At 37.1% G+C, this 18,626-nt stretch overlaps 1 protein-coding gene across 4 annotated transcripts in view; it reads left to right on the top strand.

Annotated features, from left to right (window-relative positions):
* apaf1 (apoptotic peptidase activating factor 1) overlaps window positions 1-18,626 on the top strand; it is a 202,141-nt gene that overhangs the window by 53,994 nt on the left and 129,521 nt on the right. For all 4 annotated transcript variants that reach the window (XM_028816766.2, XM_028816775.2, XM_051924617.1 and 1 more), the window contains exons 10-15: window positions 4,049-4,180; window positions 5,353-5,466; window positions 8,233-8,417; window positions 12,014-12,140; window positions 16,511-16,636; window positions 18,237-18,368. In XM_028816766.2, coding sequence (XP_028672599.2) covers window positions 4,049-4,180; window positions 5,353-5,466; window positions 8,233-8,417; window positions 12,014-12,140; window positions 16,511-16,636; window positions 18,237-18,368 — 816 coding nt within the window. The remainder of the gene's footprint in view (window positions 1-4,048; window positions 4,181-5,352; window positions 5,467-8,232; window positions 8,418-12,013; window positions 12,141-16,510; window positions 16,637-18,236; window positions 18,369-18,626) is intronic.

Genomic DNA, 18,626 nt, shown 5'->3' on the forward strand with positions numbered 1-18,626 from the left:
TAAGAAAATCCATGACAAACCTTTTGAATGAATTCAGTTAAATCAGTTTTAACTGTAGAAGTTCATTTCAGTTACCTGAAGTACAATTCACACTAAAACACGGCACACGGACAAAAACTGAAATGTGCGTACATACAAAAAAATCCAGATGCATAAAACTGTGCATAGACCAAGCTCCACGCACTTCCCCAGTATAAATCCCAATGAACGTGAAATTTAACGCACGTGCGTGTGCCTATAGCCTCACCCCGACTCCTCCTAGAATTTTGCATATTGTAATATGCAAATCAATATAAAGATCACCTTCCATTCTGTGTTTTGTTAAAAGACAATGGCAAAATCACGTGGAAAAAAGAAAGTGAAGGCAAGAAAAAATGTATTGTTTGTTGGCTTAAGCAGTGGTATAAGCAAAAAGGAAGTTATGAAGTGAATACAGCGTGGCAGGGGCATTCAAAAGTTCAAGTTCAGAAACTCAAAGTTCCCGAAATAAAAAAGAAGTAGTCAGATATCAAAGTCGACGTGAAAAGGTGAGTCGCTGCCTACCATCTGACCCCCATGCCGATGACATGACTCCATGCGGTGATGGTGATGTTGTGCCTAGCACATCTTCAGAAGCTGGCTGCACACACACCTCTGCTTTGGAAATTGCTGGGCGACCATCAGGCTATGTGCTGATGGATGCTGTTCTGGAGTGACAAAATGTAATGGAGTATGCTGTAAGATATGTGGCTAATGTACTATGGTTGTACTATGTGATATTGACCACAATTTAAATGAAGTGGCTAAAAAACAAATGCTGAATCTGATTACCTGTTTTTACATTCTGCTAGTTACATTCAAACAAAGTTGTAACTCTGTCCGATTTGGCTGATCATTTGGTGGGTCAGATTCATCATACCACATCTGTTCAGGTATGGGCAAGCAGGACACTACATGCCGGCATAATGCAACACCATTTCTGTGGACTATACCTGTAGAGCAGCACATGAGTAGTGTGGAAATGCATTCTATTTGCATAAGCACATTCATTCTCTGAAGGCGCCTTTATAGTGTAGCATCGGCGCCGAGTGACACAACAGATCAATTCTATTCTCTTTACATAGCTATTTAAGGTGACTCGCTATCTTTAAAAGAACTGCTTGCCTTTTGGTGAACTATTTGGAAAAAGCTTCTGTGACTGCTGTTTCTATAGGTTCTCCAGCTATATATGATATAATGCCAGCTCATTCCTTTGGTGATTCATCCCTGGCTGATGTGACTTGCCCAGCACCGTTGCAATAGTAATGTACCTGCAGCTGACTGCTCCAATTACATTTGGAAAACTGGACGTTGCTGCGAATTGCCACAATGTAAGAAAATTTTATATATCTGGATGACAAGCGGATAATACCATCCTATACAGCTGACATGGCGCAACTCTGTGATGTTTGTGAAATACCCAATCAGTCAACAAGTTCACATTGAAAAAGCTCCTCTGACTAATAACTTGACAGTGGCCAGAACTTGCAAAGGAGCAGGTAGAGCACAATTCCTCAAAGTCTGCCTTTGTAAAGCCGGTGCCAGTTCAGCACACAGCTCCAAGGGGATAGCTCTTGGAAATCGAAATGAACTTAGAAGCCAGTCATCATCATCTTCTATAAATATGCACTCTCTTCTAATTCTTCCATTTGCAATGTCTTCTAACAATGCTTATGCAGTTATGGTAGTTGGAATAGTTTGGCCATTCCATACACCATTATATTGTTAGAGAATGATTACAATCAAGTGAATTAAATTTGTAAACGATATGCGATTAATTTGGGTGTATTTGATAAATCCCACGTCATTGATACGAATATGAAAAAGAAAGAAGCACTGCTTTGGCACTGGGTGCTGCCAGTTTGCAAAATTGAGCAGAAACCTGCTTAAGCAAGATAGGGGGCTACTGTTAAAGTGTGTGTGGCTTTACACCAAGTTTAGATTTTATACATCTCGAAGTGTGAGAGGAAAAGGGCGTATGGAACATTTTTGTGTGTACGCAACATTTATACATGAGTCCCCTAGACTGTTTTCACAGTAACACCAAGAAAATTTTTTACACAGCACTCATTTGTACATTGTCAAACTTTAGCACATAATGTTTCATTGTGAGATGCACCCTTATGTTTTTATTTGGGCTGTGAATTAGACGCTGTATAGCGCCCGACCCAGCACAGACTAACACAGAGGCACATGTAAAAAACACAGAGACTTTTATTTTCTTCACCTGTGGGGCACGTCTTCCCCGTGAACCCCACGGGCAATACACAGTCCCAACAAGCACTTTCAAAGCACCACAACACTCCCGTTTTGCACCACCACTCATCCTTGGCAACCTTGTCCTCTTCCTCCTGATTCTGGCGTGTTGGCGGCTGGCACCTTTTTATAGCCCACCCGGAAGTGTTCCAGGTGCTTGACCACCTGGTCCCAATTGCACTTCCGGGTTGGGCTGAAGATTTGTCCAGCCGGGCTGTGGAATCCAGGCAGCACCCCCTAGCGGCCACCCCAGCTCCCAACTAGGCTGTGGAGGACTCCATCTCCCATGGAGCCCTACGGGAGGTTGGGGAATCACCATCGGCCAGGGAGGCTGCCACCAAGTGTCCCGGGGGAGGTATCGAGCTGCCCATGGTTGCTCACTCGGAACATATGCAGCAGGGGCGTCCCGGCCGGGCATGGGACCCGGCCGCCCGTCACAATGCCCCTCTTTCAGATGAGCACTGTGGGGCTTATTGGCACATCCCATGAGGGCCGGTCCTCTTCAGGATAGGGAGTCAGCGTCCTTAGATCCACAGCTACGCCCTGTGAAAATATAATTAACAGGTCTGGGGTTGCTGCCCTGACGTCTCTGCCACTCAGACGTCCTCTCTGGACAACACCTCCAGATGTGGCCACAGTTGTAACACGGCTGACCCCCTCCAGCTCGACCCTTGTGGGAGCGGAAGCGGGCAGGAAACCCCTGCCCCTTCGCCCGCTCAGCTGAGGGCTCATGGCGCCTCCACCCCTAGGGCAGCATAGCCCTACCGTGCCCTCGCACATGTCATAAAATAAGCAATGAATAGGTCAACTGCAAGCAAAATGGCTAATAGCATATCAGGAGCAAATACTGGCCAATTCCTAATGCTGACTGACTAATTGGTGCCCTAGATGTATTCCATTATGACTTAGTTTTTTTAAAAAAAAAAAAAAAAAACTTGATGTAAGCTCTAGAAAAAAAACAAAACCTGCAATGGTTTCAAGGCTAAAAGACCAACAGTCCTCAACTAGGCATTGAATCTAACATAAATGTTCAACGTCTTCAGGCTTTGTCCCAGGGGATTCAGTGTAGTGCGTCATTTGAGCATGACAGGTGGCAGCACAAAATGCAACTGATTGATATGTTCTTTGTTAGTCCTAAATAAAATAAACTAAAACCTGAAATAATCCTGGAATGTCAGGTGGCACAGTGGTCTTGTGGTTAGTACTACTGTCTCATAGATCCACTGTCCAGAGTTTGAATCTTGTGTATGCATGTGTATAATTTGCATGTTTTTTTCTGTGGGGTTTCACCAAGTACTGTGGGTTTCCACTCACATATTCTTTTGCATGTTAGATTAATTTGGACTTTCAAATTTCCACTGTTTGAGTGTATGTGTAAATAGAGCCTGAGATGGCCTACATCAAGAGTTGGTTCCTTCCTGGCTACTGAAGTTGCCAGGATAGACCTTAGCTCCATAAATAGACTAGATGGGTTTGAGAAAGTTTTATTCTAAGGATGTTTATAATTCCAAAAGGTTTCTGATTTTTTTTCCACTCAGCAGTGCTTAGAATTTCCTCAGTTAAAAATGACTCTTTACACACAAATACAATATTGTTTATGCAGTGTATGAATATATGTGGGTATTTTATTACTTTATGTAAGTGTATATTTTTGTATTTGTGTGTATTACAAATCAAGATAAAGGAGTGTGTGAATCAAACCTGTAAGCTGATCTGTTTATCTGTTACTGTTTTGATTGACAGCTGCATTTTATGTTGTCTTTATGTCCTGTAGGAGTTACATTCAAATGTGGTTACACAGTATAAGAAGCACTACAAAAATGAACATTCAAATGTAGCAGACGAGGAAGGCGTATATTGGTTTAGGTACTTAGGATGTCATTTCGCAAAAGCTTATATGAAAAAGGTAAAGTTATAATTTAATTAAACAGTAATTGAAAACTTGTAAATACATTTTTTATTAGTTGTTATTTATGCTTCTTTAGTTTTATATTTATTGTAAACAGTATGCTTTTTATATGGTGTTTTTTGAAAACCTATATCGTTTTACTGAAGTTACCACACACCTCAGCCTACTGGTAATAATTTTCTGTATGCTAAGATGTCACAACAGAGACTTCAGCTGTCATTCAAGCCTAGCACCCTGAAGTAATAATATTAAATCCTGTCTTTGAATGGCAGAGTGGTGGCTATTTGGCTAGCGATCTGCACCGGCAATCAGAAGGTTACCGGTTTGAACCCTGTAAACACCAGAACTAACTTTACTCCGTTGGGAGTGCAATTGCTTCGTCCTGGGTATGACATTAATCTGCATCCAGCCCTCCAATTTACTAGGAAAACTTTGGGTTTGGTGGCAAGATTGGCACTCCAACCACTGTTTTTAAAAACTTCACAAAATTTCAGCGTGGTGCTGAAGTGCCACCCGCTGTACTCTGGTTCCAATCCAGGTGGTTCATTGTGTGGTGGGTGCAGCAACACGCTATCAACGCATGCTACCCAACCTGTCTTTGAAACAGTAGATCAATTCTTTGCCTGTACAGAAAAAATTGAAGGTTTATTGGCATTTGTCCATCCTTTTCTTCACATGTTAACATGTTTAGTGACTTAATCAGGGTCGCATACCATTGGAGGTGAGAACTGAAACAGCACCCTTGATATTTAGAATGCTTTGCTTCACGCAGTACACCACACAAGTTGCAAACAACTTGGGAATTATGAATTCAGTTTTAATGGTTTATAAGATTAGGATTCTTTGAAATACTTTCAGTGAAAGAAAACACTGTTTATTGACTATTAAACATGGAAATTCCCAGTAAAACCTCACTCTTACGTATACAGCATTATATAGATTTACTTCTACACCACACTGCCTGCCAAGATGTGTATTAAAATGTATTTAAAAATGTTTATCCACAAACACCATAAACAGCATTATGGGAGATGAAAGTTTAGCAGATTCTATAACAGTGAACTCTCTTTCTATATTAACTAGTGATTCATTTTGTATTGTTTCTACCATATTGTTTAGTGTTACTGAGATTTAAAAGGTAGTTTAACATATTGCCTTCTATTCTTCAGGAGCTGTGTTCTCTTTTGTTTTCACTGGACTGGGTGAAAGCTAAGTCAGAAAAGATGGGCTCAGCCCACCTTATAAATGACTATGTGATACATAAAGAAATGTTAGATGAAGAGGTATGTATTAACACAGCCAAAGTAATAAGTGTTGGTATTATATTACATTATAACATAAAATAGTATGTATGTGATTATTTTACTATTTTACTTTCCCTGTGAATAATTTATTTCTAAGGTATATAGTAAGCCTGTATAGAACATAAACATTGGTAGATGTTTCAGACCTTCAATTAAAGATTTTCCTCTAGTACAGTGGAACCTCAGGTCACGACCATAATTTGCTCCAAAACTCTGGTCGTAACCCGATTTGGTCGTGACCCGAAGTAATTTGCCCCATAGGATTGTATGTAAATACAATTAATCTGTTCCAGACCGTACGAACTGTATGTAAATATATTTTTTTAAATATTTTTAAGCACAAAAATAGTTAATCATACCATAGAATGCACAGCGTAATAGTAAACTAAATGTAAAAGCATTGAATAACACTGAGAAAACCTTGAACAGAGAAAAGTAACATTGCAAGAATTCACGCTATACCATTACGAACCGCTCGCTGTAAACACTTTTTTTTTAATGAGTTTTAAGCACAGAGAAAAACATGAACATTTGAAAATCCGTTATTTAATAAACAACCAAGTAAAGTAACATTGCAACAATACACGCTATGAACCGATCGCTGTAAACACTTTCTTTAATGAGTTTTAAGCACAGGGAAAACATGAACATTTGAAAAATCAGTAATTTAATAAACAATCAAGAAAAGTAACATTGCAACAATGCACGCTATGAGCCGATCGCTGTAAACAGAAGTGAAGTGGAGGTTAAAATCCAATAGAAAAAAGTCTTCATTAAATACAATGAGGTTAAAACAATGCTCGATTCAGTCTCTTTAAAAACAAGCCCGGTGCATTCTTTAACTGCCTTCTCGGCCTTACGCGACCAGCCCTCTCTCTCTCTCTCATGCTGTCGTGCTCTCGCCCTCTCTCTCGCTCGCTGCACACGGAATGCAGAGGGAGAGACTGAACACGTGCGGAAATCATCGGTGTGTACGAACCGGAAGGGAAACTGGCTTGTTCGTCACCCGAGTGTTTGGTAGTGAACAGATGCAAAAGTTTGGCAAGCTTTTTGGTCGTAACCCGATTTGTACATGTTCAGAGACGTTTGTGACCCGAGGTTCCGCAGTATCGATTACTGACTTTTAAAGGAATACTCCACACAAACTTTTTTTTTTTATACGTTACCTCATGTTATTTATAGAGATTGCCAAGAAACATATTTAATCTAATTTTTCATGCAGTGTGGAGATAACAGAATTTCTGATTTACTAGGGATCTGTGGTGACCAACACTGGACAATAGCAAGCATTATCAAAATGTCCATGAAAAAAATCTCACGTTATTTTGAATCACATAATCCACATGTCGAGACATCCAGTCGTATGCTCACATTGTCCTAGACACATGTGTTTTTACTAAAATATTGTTAAACAAACCACCTCCATTTAATGAAAATGGAATGTGCTATGATGCCAAATGAACATCTGAATTGTAGACAAGCTTCCCATCATTCTATTTATATTCATATCCATTACGGAAGTACCATGGGATTGATTTTGTCTTTTGAAACTATGCGTTTCGATTGACCTTCTGCTGGTTGAAGTATCTTGGATGTGCACAAGTACAAGGCTTTTTCTCTTCATCATGTGGAATGCAATGTTAGTCAATGAATAAGTTGTTACTTGGCTAGCAAATTAATGATGTGGGTCTCCAGTTCAGATGCTTAAGCACGTCTGAACTTGTTCCATTTTCATTCGCAAGCATTTTCTGGAAGTGGTTAAGTTAACAATATTTGGCTCTAGTGTATTTGTGTCTGTTCACCCTGTGATGGACTGACTTCCTGTCCAGGTGTTGTTTCTCCCTTGCACCTGATGATTGCTGGAATAGAGTCCAGCTGCCCCGCAGCCCTGCCCTGGATAAGTGGGTCAGCAATTTGGATGGATGGACATGCGTTTGGGATGGTGTGAGCATACGATTGGGTGAAATTACACGTGGATTATGTGACACAAGTAATGTGAAATATTTCATGGAGTTTTTGATATTGTTTGCTGTTGTCCAGCATTGGTCACCATATACCCCTGTTATATCAGAAACCTTGTTGTCCGAGATTAAAAATGTTCTCGGCTATCTCTGCAAGCTACACAGGTTAAATTATATTTAAAAATTTTCATTTTTAGGTGGAGTATTCTTTGTTTAAGTGCAAGTAAAGACCAGGCATATTTTAGTTTTGACATACTGTATATGCTTTAGTTGATTAATTCTAATTAACTGCTATTTAGTACTTTTGCTTTATATTTATAATTTTAATTAGATTGATTGATTTTTCTGCTTCCTCATTCTGAATACTGTTATAATGTGTCAGAATTTATGGTGGCTGAATCTGGATATCAGTTCATTTATGAAATCTTTTTTTTCAGTACCAGTCCTTGTAGCAACTGAAGCAAGATGGGAACCTATCCTGAATAGGCTCCCCGCCCATCACAGGGCATGCTCATATGCATTTCATTCACCTACTCTTAACAGGCTAGTTTAAATCATGAATTGATGAAACAGCATGGCTCTGGATTGTACAAAGAAATCTACATGGATGGGACCATGTTAAATTGACGTTGAAACATAGACAACTTATTAAAAATGTATACAATAATTATCTGTCCAGTTAAAATTTTTAGTCTTTAAAACCAAAATTGGCATGAAAAAAATGTTTTTCTAACATAAAATGTATCTTTTTATAAAAATGTTACTTTTTTTCTTCATTTTTCAGAACAGTGTGATACGTGATGATTTCCAGGCATTTATTTCACTGAATGGACCCCTTCTGGAGCAAAAGCCTTTCCCTGACGTCATACAGCTTGGTCTTAGTCAGCCAGACTCCTCAGAAGTATATCGTCAAGCAAGAACTAAGGCCCTTGAAAAAGCAAACCAAGGATCTTTTTATTTGGAATGGATGTAAGTGTTTTTCTTTAGTTGTTAGAGTAACAGAAGATGATATGAGTAACAATCATTTATACTCATTTAATTCAATTCGGAATTAAGGGAAATCAAAGTCAATAGTGGCAGCATTGAAATTATTCTTTATGGAACCATTGTAAAATTTACACTTATTCATATAATTTCTCTAAAATTCAAAGTCATAAGATGTTTTTTCTGCCAATTTATTCTCATGTCTGTCTGTCTCTCTCGGCATCCTTGCATAGGTGTGTGTATATTGTAAAATTTGTTTCATCTTTTTTTTTAATACCTCTAAGGAATCACTTGTTTGATGCATTTATTTTTGATTTATTTTATTGATAAACATTTACTCAACAGCCTACTCACAATACTTTATGTACCAAGTTTCAGTAATAAACACCATCCTAAGTCTCTTTACTAGTACGAAGCTATAGAAAATACAGTTCCTTACTGAGCATTTATTTATTACAAGTGAAGCAGGAATATGCTAGCACAATGAGTCAGAAATAAGGTTCAAAATGTTGTCTAAATTATAGTTTCCTACTGGAGTTGAAGTGAAAGAAATACATCCCTGAATCATTTGAAATTTACATTACAGCTTTTCTGTTACTAAGAAAGGAACCTCCACTGTACACATTAGAAACATGCATTTTAAATTTTGCACACTAATATAGTAAATTCTGGTGGTTCATCACTCACTTGCTTTTAGTGCAGGATACACCTGTCAACTGAGATGTTATTGTAAACTGCACCCTTACAACACATTCATAGGTATTTCCTCCATTCCTAAAATAACAGTGTTTAGTAAGTGGAATAAACTCAGTATTTGAGACATATGTTGATTTGTATATTTACAATGCATTTGCATTTTTTGCACAAAGGTACTTCAAAAATAATTTACATAAAGTATTTTTTGTTACATGAAGATTAAAAACTTTACTAAAAGATGCCAGGGTAACTTTTTATTAGGAAGTTTAGAAATTATAATTTCTATGTGACATGAAGGTATAGGTAATATTTGCAAACTATTCTTCCATTTTGAAATGAACCTGTACATTATCTGTCGCAGCATGTATCTTTTCATATTACACTAAATAATTTTTGTTTTTCTGCTCCTTAGACCAGTGTTTCCCAAACTTGTTTTCTGTAGTAGCACTTTTTTTCTAACCAAAATCATCCCAAGGCACACCAATATCTTACTAACCACAAACACATTATATCACATACACTTGCTCAACTTCCTGGAGGGTTAGGACTACTGGAGAAGCTGTTTAAAAAAGCAGCTCTGCGATCAGCATTTGGAGACACAGAATTTTGGTGGCATCTCCATGCTGCTTTGCAACTCGTTTGCCCACTATCCACCAGTGCTCTGAGGCTTGCTGGTGACTACACACACAGGGCAGATGGACTCTAGCAGCCTGGAGTGCTCGAAGTGCTGTGTCTACAATATAGCAATCATGGAACTACTTGTATGCCAGCTTCTCCAGGTAGACCTATCCTCCTCAGACAGGTCTTGACCACCTGTGGAGCTTGACAAACGCACATTTATTTTGCAATTTGCAATTTACAGTTTATATATCACAATCAACTTGTGTGTGTAACAAAATTGACTCCAGAAGGTCATAAAGGTTTCGGGCATCCACCTGTATAATATGATCCTGGCTGCAAAAAGGTTGAATTGTTTACAAGACAGTCCAAAACGGAACTGATCAAGTGGAGGTAAGATGGAGGTTTTAAAGGTTGGGAGAGGAAATGAGGTCATCCAGGCTGGAACTGGAAGTGGCATCTTCGGGACCGGAAGTGACCTCATTAGTGGTGCCGGAACCAGAAGTGACATCATCAATGGTGCCGGACCCCGATGGGATTTCCCGAGAATGATCTGCAAGAGACTGAGAGCGACAGTCAGCACACTCTGCCACCCCTGGTCTGGCATAGTATTACCGTTACTTAAACCCTTTAGCTGCCTCTTAATCGCATGTGTGTGACAGTGTGTATACATGAAACCGTGTTTAAGTCTGCCTGGCTGCCACCCTGATACAGCCATATATGGACTATGCTAATCAGCCTATTGTATGCAGTCATAAAGCTGCAGATCTTCATTGGCGTTTAGAGCAGTGTGACACCTGATGCATCAAGACACTGCCACCTGTATTTGCGGAGTCCTATGGTGCACTCCATAACTGAGCATGTCAGGATCATGCATGACATAATAGCACCTCTCCTCTGCCTTCTGAGGATTGGGGAAAATCATAAGGCACCAGCGTATGAGCAGGCATCCACTATCACCTGGCACATGTAAAGGCATACTTGCTGTTTCAATGAATAGCATAGGCCTTTTGAAAAACTGAGGGTTCAGTCAGTTACCTTACCAACAAGCCAACCATCACATACAACACCATCAGTAAATCCTCTTCAACCTCCTCAAAATAAATGAATTATTGATTGATCCAAGCTACCGAGCCACAATGTTTGTCAGTCTCATTTTGGCATCACAGATGACTTGTGCAGTAATGGAATGTAGCTGCTTATAGTTAAATATACAGTAAATATAAAGCTGCCTATAGTTAAATATAAACTTGGCATACAAGTGCCACAAAACACAGTCCCAATTTAAAGAGTCAATTCCACAATAGTTTAAGTATGTTTATCAGGTTGCAGGTTTAAAGTTTGACAGAGAGGTAATCCCAGAAAAAAATGAAACATTAATCCCTCCAAAAATGCATTAATTTGGGTCAAAAATCATGAGGAACAGGGAGTAGGGCCTCTGAAATGTTCCTAGTCTCACTTTAATGAAGTTCTTGTCCCACAGTTCCCATAGAAAAAGCACCTCATTGATGATCATATAAACCTGAGAAAAACTGATTGTCATGTAAAGCAGATATATACAGAAAAATCATGTTTGGTGTATGCATATTTTACTGCTCTGTGTAGCTTTGTTATAACCCTCATTTTTTTATGTTTCCCACCTCTTTTGCATACATAATTAAAAAATAGTGTAAGTTTAAACATGGCTCATATACTTTTAGGAACATATGAACTAAATTTAATGATGCATTAAAGCAGACCTTTCCATCCATCTAACTGTGCCACCCTATCAGTCAACTGTACAGACTGAATTTCAATCATCAGTTCTGTCATTAATAGCAAAAATGTTTGAAAGATGGCTACCATGATTCCATTGTGAATGTTGCTTATTTTATATGTTTTTGAAATGTTGGTGTTAAATCTGAATTAATACTCAGAAATATTGAGGCTATGATTAAACCCACCTGCTGAAGTAGTGTTGAGGAAACACTTCTGGCATATGCTAGTAGTTTAGATTATCAGGAATAATTAACAAATTGTGTTTCAAAAACATTCTTGCTATGAAATGTCTGTTGGGAAACTTGACACCCATTTTTTATATAACAATAATATGTAGTAAATGGAACTTATGAGACACTAGAGCATAAATTTAGTGCTGGGTTTATCTTTTTACATTATTTAATGAAAACTCTACTTAGTTAAGTGTTTGTAGTTAATAGTGATTGACCACTTGAGTCCATTACCGGCTTAGTTTTTTTTACATTTTCTGTTCTTTTTATTCCTTTTAGAAACAAAACCAGTTTAGAGAATTTATCGCGTCTGATTGTACGACCTCATACTGGAGCTGTTTATTATGCCTGCTTTTCTCGGGATCTGAAAAAAATAGCTTCTTGTGGAGCTGATAAAACATTACAGGTAACAATAAATACATTTCAAATAAATTTTCATATTTTGCTTCTTTCAGAGTATATCTATCAGAGTTTTGTATTTGTTGACAATATTTGAGATTTTTCAAAATTTACCCTTGCAGTTACTCTTATTTTTTTAATATTGCCATCAGATCAGTTTTTTATTAGGAAGTACCTCAGTACAGAAATAAATATTAAAATAAGAAGATTTAGCCGAGAAGAAATCATAAAATACTCAACCCCCCCCCCCCCATTCTGAAAAAATAAAAATGTAGAAATTGTTAAGAAATCAAGATTAATTTATTCTTCATCATCATGGTTATCTTTTCATTTAAGATGATTAAGGTAGGTGAATTAGGCATCTAGTAAAAAAAAAAAAGACAATAACAATAGCAAAAATAACATTTATTTATATAGCACGTTTTCATACAAATGATGTAGCTCAAAGTGTTTTACAAGATGAAGAAAGAAAAAAAGAAAGGAAAAAAATAAAACTAGGCAATACTAATTAACAAAGAATAAAGTAAGGCCCGATGGCCAGTGAGGACAGAAAAACAAAAATCTACAGGGGTTCCGAGGCCACGAGACCGCCCAGCCCCCACTAGGCATTCTACCTAATATCAATGATCTCAATTAGTCCTCATAAGAATAAGAAGGAAAGAAAATACCTGATGTTGGGCAATAATTTAGAGACGAAAAGCACAGTATCAAAGCATATGTTGAAATGTGCCTGTAACATCCTAGCCACAAAATGGAAATGTTTATTTGGGGCAGTACACAAAGTAAAGTGTTTTCTATGTTAATTATTTGCTACTGGGTAAACTGATGAATATATTTTTTTGTAACGTAAGTTGGCAAATTTGAAAATGTGTGTAGTTCAGATTGGCTTGAGCCAATTTAAGATCCCTAGCCCATATATTAAGAACTGAGAGTGTTTTAAGGGGAGAGTACATGAGAATAAACAATACCTTTAGAAATATGAAGAGATGAAAATAGGATGACCTGGGGACTTCTAGTAAAGGGCGTGACATCATGAACTTACAGGAAAAAAAAAAAACTAGTTCACAGGCCAGAAGTATGATACAAAAAGTATCCTAAGCAGCAGAGCCAAGGAGTGAATCTTAGAGGAAAACTACAGGGGTTTCCCTTCAATTCAATTTAAAAGCAGAGGACTGGTTAATACACTTAGAGTTTCAGCCATGGTGTTTTTCAAGCAAGTCAACTAAATTTGGGATTGTATTAGGAAATAATAGCGTCAAATCAAAATTTTGCATATCCAATCGTGGAAGTAGCAAATATATTTGTGAAAAAATATGAGGTGATTAAATAGGTATTAACTAGATTGTAATTAGAGATTAAACCATGACTATAATGGATGTATAAAGCGGGAAGGGCAAGACCAACATCTGATTTAAAGCCAGGTAAGGTACCAGTTGTCAAACAAGGTCTATCCTCTTGTCAACCCAACAACAAACATTAATATGATGGACTGGGTTTTGGACTAGTAGGATACTGAAGGAGGAAGGGTAATCTTAAAGCTAATGAAATTGACAAGAGGTGCAGTGCTGATTTTGACACAGGCAACACAAGGTGGAAGAGAAAGATTCATCTTGCACCAAAAGTTCAATGAATTGTTGCTTTCTTTGAGGACAAATTGACAATTGCATGAAACAACTGATTTTAAATTGGGAATAATTGCCACACCTAAATAATGAAGTTGTGAGATGATGGGTATGTTACACAATAAGGTGGTAAGTAAAGCAGACTTAGACAAATTAATCTTATAACCTGAGACTGCACTAAATCTGTCAAATAGATTCAGTACTATTGGTATATTTGACTGAACATTTTTTATAAAATGAATGGAATGTTGTCTGCATTTTGGAAGAAAGAGTGATGGGAACTGCATACAGTGGAACCTCGGTTTGCGAGCATAATTCGTTCTGGAAACGTGCTCGTAGTCCAAAGCACTCGTATATCAAAGTGAATTTCCCCATAAGAAATAATGGAAACTCAGATGATTTGTTCCACAACCCAAAACTATTCATATAAAAATGATTAATACAAAATATAAAGTAAAAATACATAAAACAAATTAACTTGCATTTGAAAAGAATGGCTGGTGTGAGTGAGTTTCTAAACTCTTGTGGGATTGTACCCAACGGGATGACACACTGAAGAGCGTCCCAAAGCAATCGCAGTCTCCCAGCGCTGTAGCAGTTCTCCGTAAAAGCGAATCCGAAAAGATCGCGGACATGCTATAAGTACCTGCCGTTAATGGGTGATACAAGGAACATTATAAATGTGCAGGGCCCTGCCTGACTGCTGTGTCTGTGTATAAATAACCGCGCTGTTGCTGTTTCAAGCTGAATAAAGCTTGTGTTGCTAAAGTACTGAGACTCAGCTTCTTGTTTTAGGGTGCAAGACGGGGACTCGCACATCACAGCACACACGAGCGGGCGCGAGCACACATATATATATATATATATATATATATATATATATATATATATATATATATATATATATATATATATATATATATATATATATATATATATATATATATATATATATATACACACACGCGCGCGCGTGCACACAGTCACAATGCTAATGCTGTAGTAAACACTATACACTCGTACGGATATTGACTATATGAGTGAGGCACGCCGACTCAGACGGAGAATAGGAGACAATTGCCACAATCCCGCAGTGAGAGAGAGAGAAGAACCATCAGCTCAGTTGTGATCACATGACGCTCAGCAGACAAACTACTCATACTGCAAGACCTCGCTCATTTATCAAGTGAAAATTTATTAAAAATTTTTGCTCGTCTTGCAAAACACTAGTAAACCAAGTTACTCGCAAACTGAGGTTCCACTGTATTGTAATTGGAGCGATATCACTTGAAGAGTGATTTTCAATTGATGATGGCTCACCAGCAAGGGCAAACAAGTGGTGAGACAAGAGTAGCCCTGACGGCGACCCCTGTAACAGGAAGAGGAGAAGATATGACTGAGTTGGTATGCATAGTTGTTGTAGGTGATGAGTATAAGGTTTAGATCATGCTAGTACATTTTCACCAAAACCTTTTTTCTATAAGACCACCTAAAGGTACAGTATGATAAATTTAATCTGTGAAAGATTTCTCAGCATAAAGAGATAACCGTGCGGCCCACAATTTTATGCCAGAAACCATATATTTTATAATGAGTAATCTGAATATGCTGTTGGATGCTTGACTTGAGCAAATAAAGCTGGTATAATATAGGCATATTAAATTAGCAATAGTCTGACTTAGTCTTTATTCTAAAACTTTAGCTAGTAGCTTTATGTCTGTGTTGGCAAATAAGGCCCAGTTCATGTTTATCTGAAACGTATCTGAGATTGCTCTGAGGCTGTTGTCAGAAGGAGTGATGCAGTGTGAAAATTATAAAGTCGTGTGAAAGCATACTGATAGGTTACTGATAGGTTAAAAAAAAAGTTGAACATTTGCATAATAATGTGAGATTTTTATGTATAGATTTCTCCTGTTTTTGTTTTCTATAGACTTTATTTTAGACTGTGAAGGTAACCAATATCCACAGCCACATCTGTACTACATACACCTGTTACCCAAATCTGTTACATATCAAGTTACAGTTTAGTGAATATGATGATATTAAGTTTGACATTTTCTTCAAAACTAATATATTGTTTGATTTTTCAGGGTTTGGTTTCTAAGTTTTCTGGTCAATCTCCATTATTCTGTAATATACTTCAGTAGCAGAGACTTTATGCCTAGTGTTAGCCCCAGTGGAACAAGCCAGCCATGGCAAATATTTGTCCATTTCTTACAGCAATACAATAAAAATAGCAATTATTTATAATTGTCAATTTATTATGGAAAACAGAGCTGTTTATGAACGTTTAGTACAAGCTATGTAATACATGAATTAGCTTTGTGACAGCATTTTAAAATTGAACACTGCTTTTTGATCTTTTTTAATGTATTGTTTAGCAGTAATTTAAGAAGAAATCATATTTTCTTTCATTTAATCTTTTTGCTTTTTCTATCATATATCATGGATATCGTTTGAATAATTGTTTTAAGACATATTTGTAAGTTTTATAAAGCAACAGAAAAGGTGCAATTTAATGGCAAGTATAATTTTTTTAATTACTGTCAATGTTGATAATTAATCAACAAGAAAAGGAAAAAAAAACAATAGTATGCTTAGGTGAGGCTATAAAGTAAATAATGTTCTTTGTGTGTTTAGAATAGTATAGAATTTATATCCTATCCTGTTATAAAGTGCTTTTAAAGCTGGTAGCTTGGTTATTATTGCTTAGTTTGGCTTGCTTTTTTGTAAACCAAAATTTATTTTTTTAAAGGTTTTCAAGAGTGAAACAGGAGAAAATCTTTTTGGATTTACAGCTCACACTGACGATGTGCTGTGCTGTGCATTTTGCCCTGATGAAAAGTTAATTGCCACCTGTTCAGCTGACAAAATGGTTAAAGTAAGTGATCAAAAGCAAAAGAAACTGCAGTTAACGTTTAGGTTTAGTATTTATAGTCTTAAGTTTTGTTGTATAACACATCTAACGTCTCTAACTCTCACAGAGCTAGAATAACTGAAATGTACAGTGCCATAAAAAGTATTTCCCCTTCCTGATTTCTTCTCTTATTGCAGATGTTTTAACAGTGAATGTTTTCAGAGCTTCAGCAAACATCTGACAGTAGATAAATGCCACCTGAGTGAACAAATATCTTCTTTTCTTATGTGTTTATCCAACCTGAACTGACATTTTGTAAAACAATTAATTGTTTCCTTATACTTAAAGGTGGTGCAAAGATCTTAAATGCAATGATTAGAACCAAATGCTAAGGATAATTTAATATTTTTCTTTCATATCACAGTGGAGGAATTTTAGCCCTCTCAACCATACAAAGTTATCAGAGAGTGAATGATTTAAGGAAGAATTTGGCAACTTATGTCATTCTGCCAAGCCTTCAAGGCACTTCTCCTCTGGCAGTTTTCACAGAGACAACAGACCTTGCCGTCATGAACCATGTGCATATTTCCTATTGGGCTGAAGAATTCTAAGTTTTGTCCTTTTAGTCCCCATATTTACTAGGTGTCATGGCTCACTTTCCTTACTTGAGACTATGTTCCTCCAACTTAAAGGTGTTGTGACGTTCTGCTAGCCACCTTCTAACAGAGGATATGGTGTCTGTTGGTCATGTGACTTTCTGGTGGTCTGCCTCCACAGCCACTTGCTGGATGGAAAATGCCTAGCTTTAGCAACTATTAATTCCTGTTAAACAGTAATGGAATAGACTGAACTTAAAGTAGAGGGTTTAGCAGGGATTTTCTGTGTTTAGTCAGTCAGTCTTTCTCTGTACAGAACTATTTATGGTTTGCACCATTACAAAGTGATTTATGAATTCAGCAAAATTATTATATGCTCTCAGGTTTAAAGAAAAATTTAACATTCGAATAAAAAAAATACAGAAGATAGTGGAAGTAGATAAACTGCTGTGTCATTCTTTCTTAGTAGCAAAGTATTTCTTCCTCATGCTCTTGTCTATTGTAAAGATCTTTCCATTTGGTTAACTTTGTGTCTGTGGTATATTGTGCAATCTAGTATAAATTACTTGTGTTTGGGCAAAATATAAATCAAATACCCAAACCAAGAGAATCTCCATAATAAGGCAGTTTCTGTAATTTAAAAAGATATTAATGTACATGAAGAAATATTCTCAGAGCAACTACTGAGTCACCTTAGTGCCTTTTTTGAGCTTATTGGAGCTAAACAAAGTTTCATTCCTTTCTGGGAGAAAGAACAAGATAATTTCCAAGTACAATCCATCCTAATTCTAAAACATTTGGCTCTGTCAGTAATGGATGGTAGCTTGGTTCTATGTATAGCACAGTCAACTTCTTTACTTGGCCAAGTCTTATACAATTTCATAAATCTTTATACTTCCCAAGTGGAGTAAACTGTGTTAAACTATTATTACTTTTTCTTCATGATACAGACTTTGAAAAAATAGTTGTTATTATTATTAGTTTATTATTTAATAATGTAATTAATAATTTATTATGTTTATTATAAGATTTGGAATGCAGTAACTGGGAACCTGATAAGAATGTATGAAGAGCATTCAGAACAAGTTAACCACTGTCAGTTTACCAATACAAATCGGAAAGTGCTGCTTGCTACATGCTCAAATGACAGTGAACTTAAGGTAAGCTGAAAATGTTGCATGTATTTTACCTCATAATATTCACTATGGCTGCAGCTTTGGCATTTTTAACAGGATGATCTCTATACTTTGGGAAAGGGTAAGGTCTCCATTTTTTAAAAAATTGAGCTGTTTTACACTTGTTATGCTGAACCCCTGCAGTCTTCCTGTTGGGACAGCCAGTGCAGAGACTCATGTCAGAGTCATTGCTGCTCTAAAGGGACATATATAGCAGCAACAGCAACAGGATGACTACAGTAC

This window comes from Erpetoichthys calabaricus, chromosome 1 (assembly GCF_900747795.2).
Source record: "Erpetoichthys calabaricus chromosome 1, fErpCal1.3, whole genome shotgun sequence".
Classification (NCBI taxonomy): domain Eukaryota; kingdom Metazoa; phylum Chordata; class Cladistia; order Polypteriformes; family Polypteridae; genus Erpetoichthys; species Erpetoichthys calabaricus.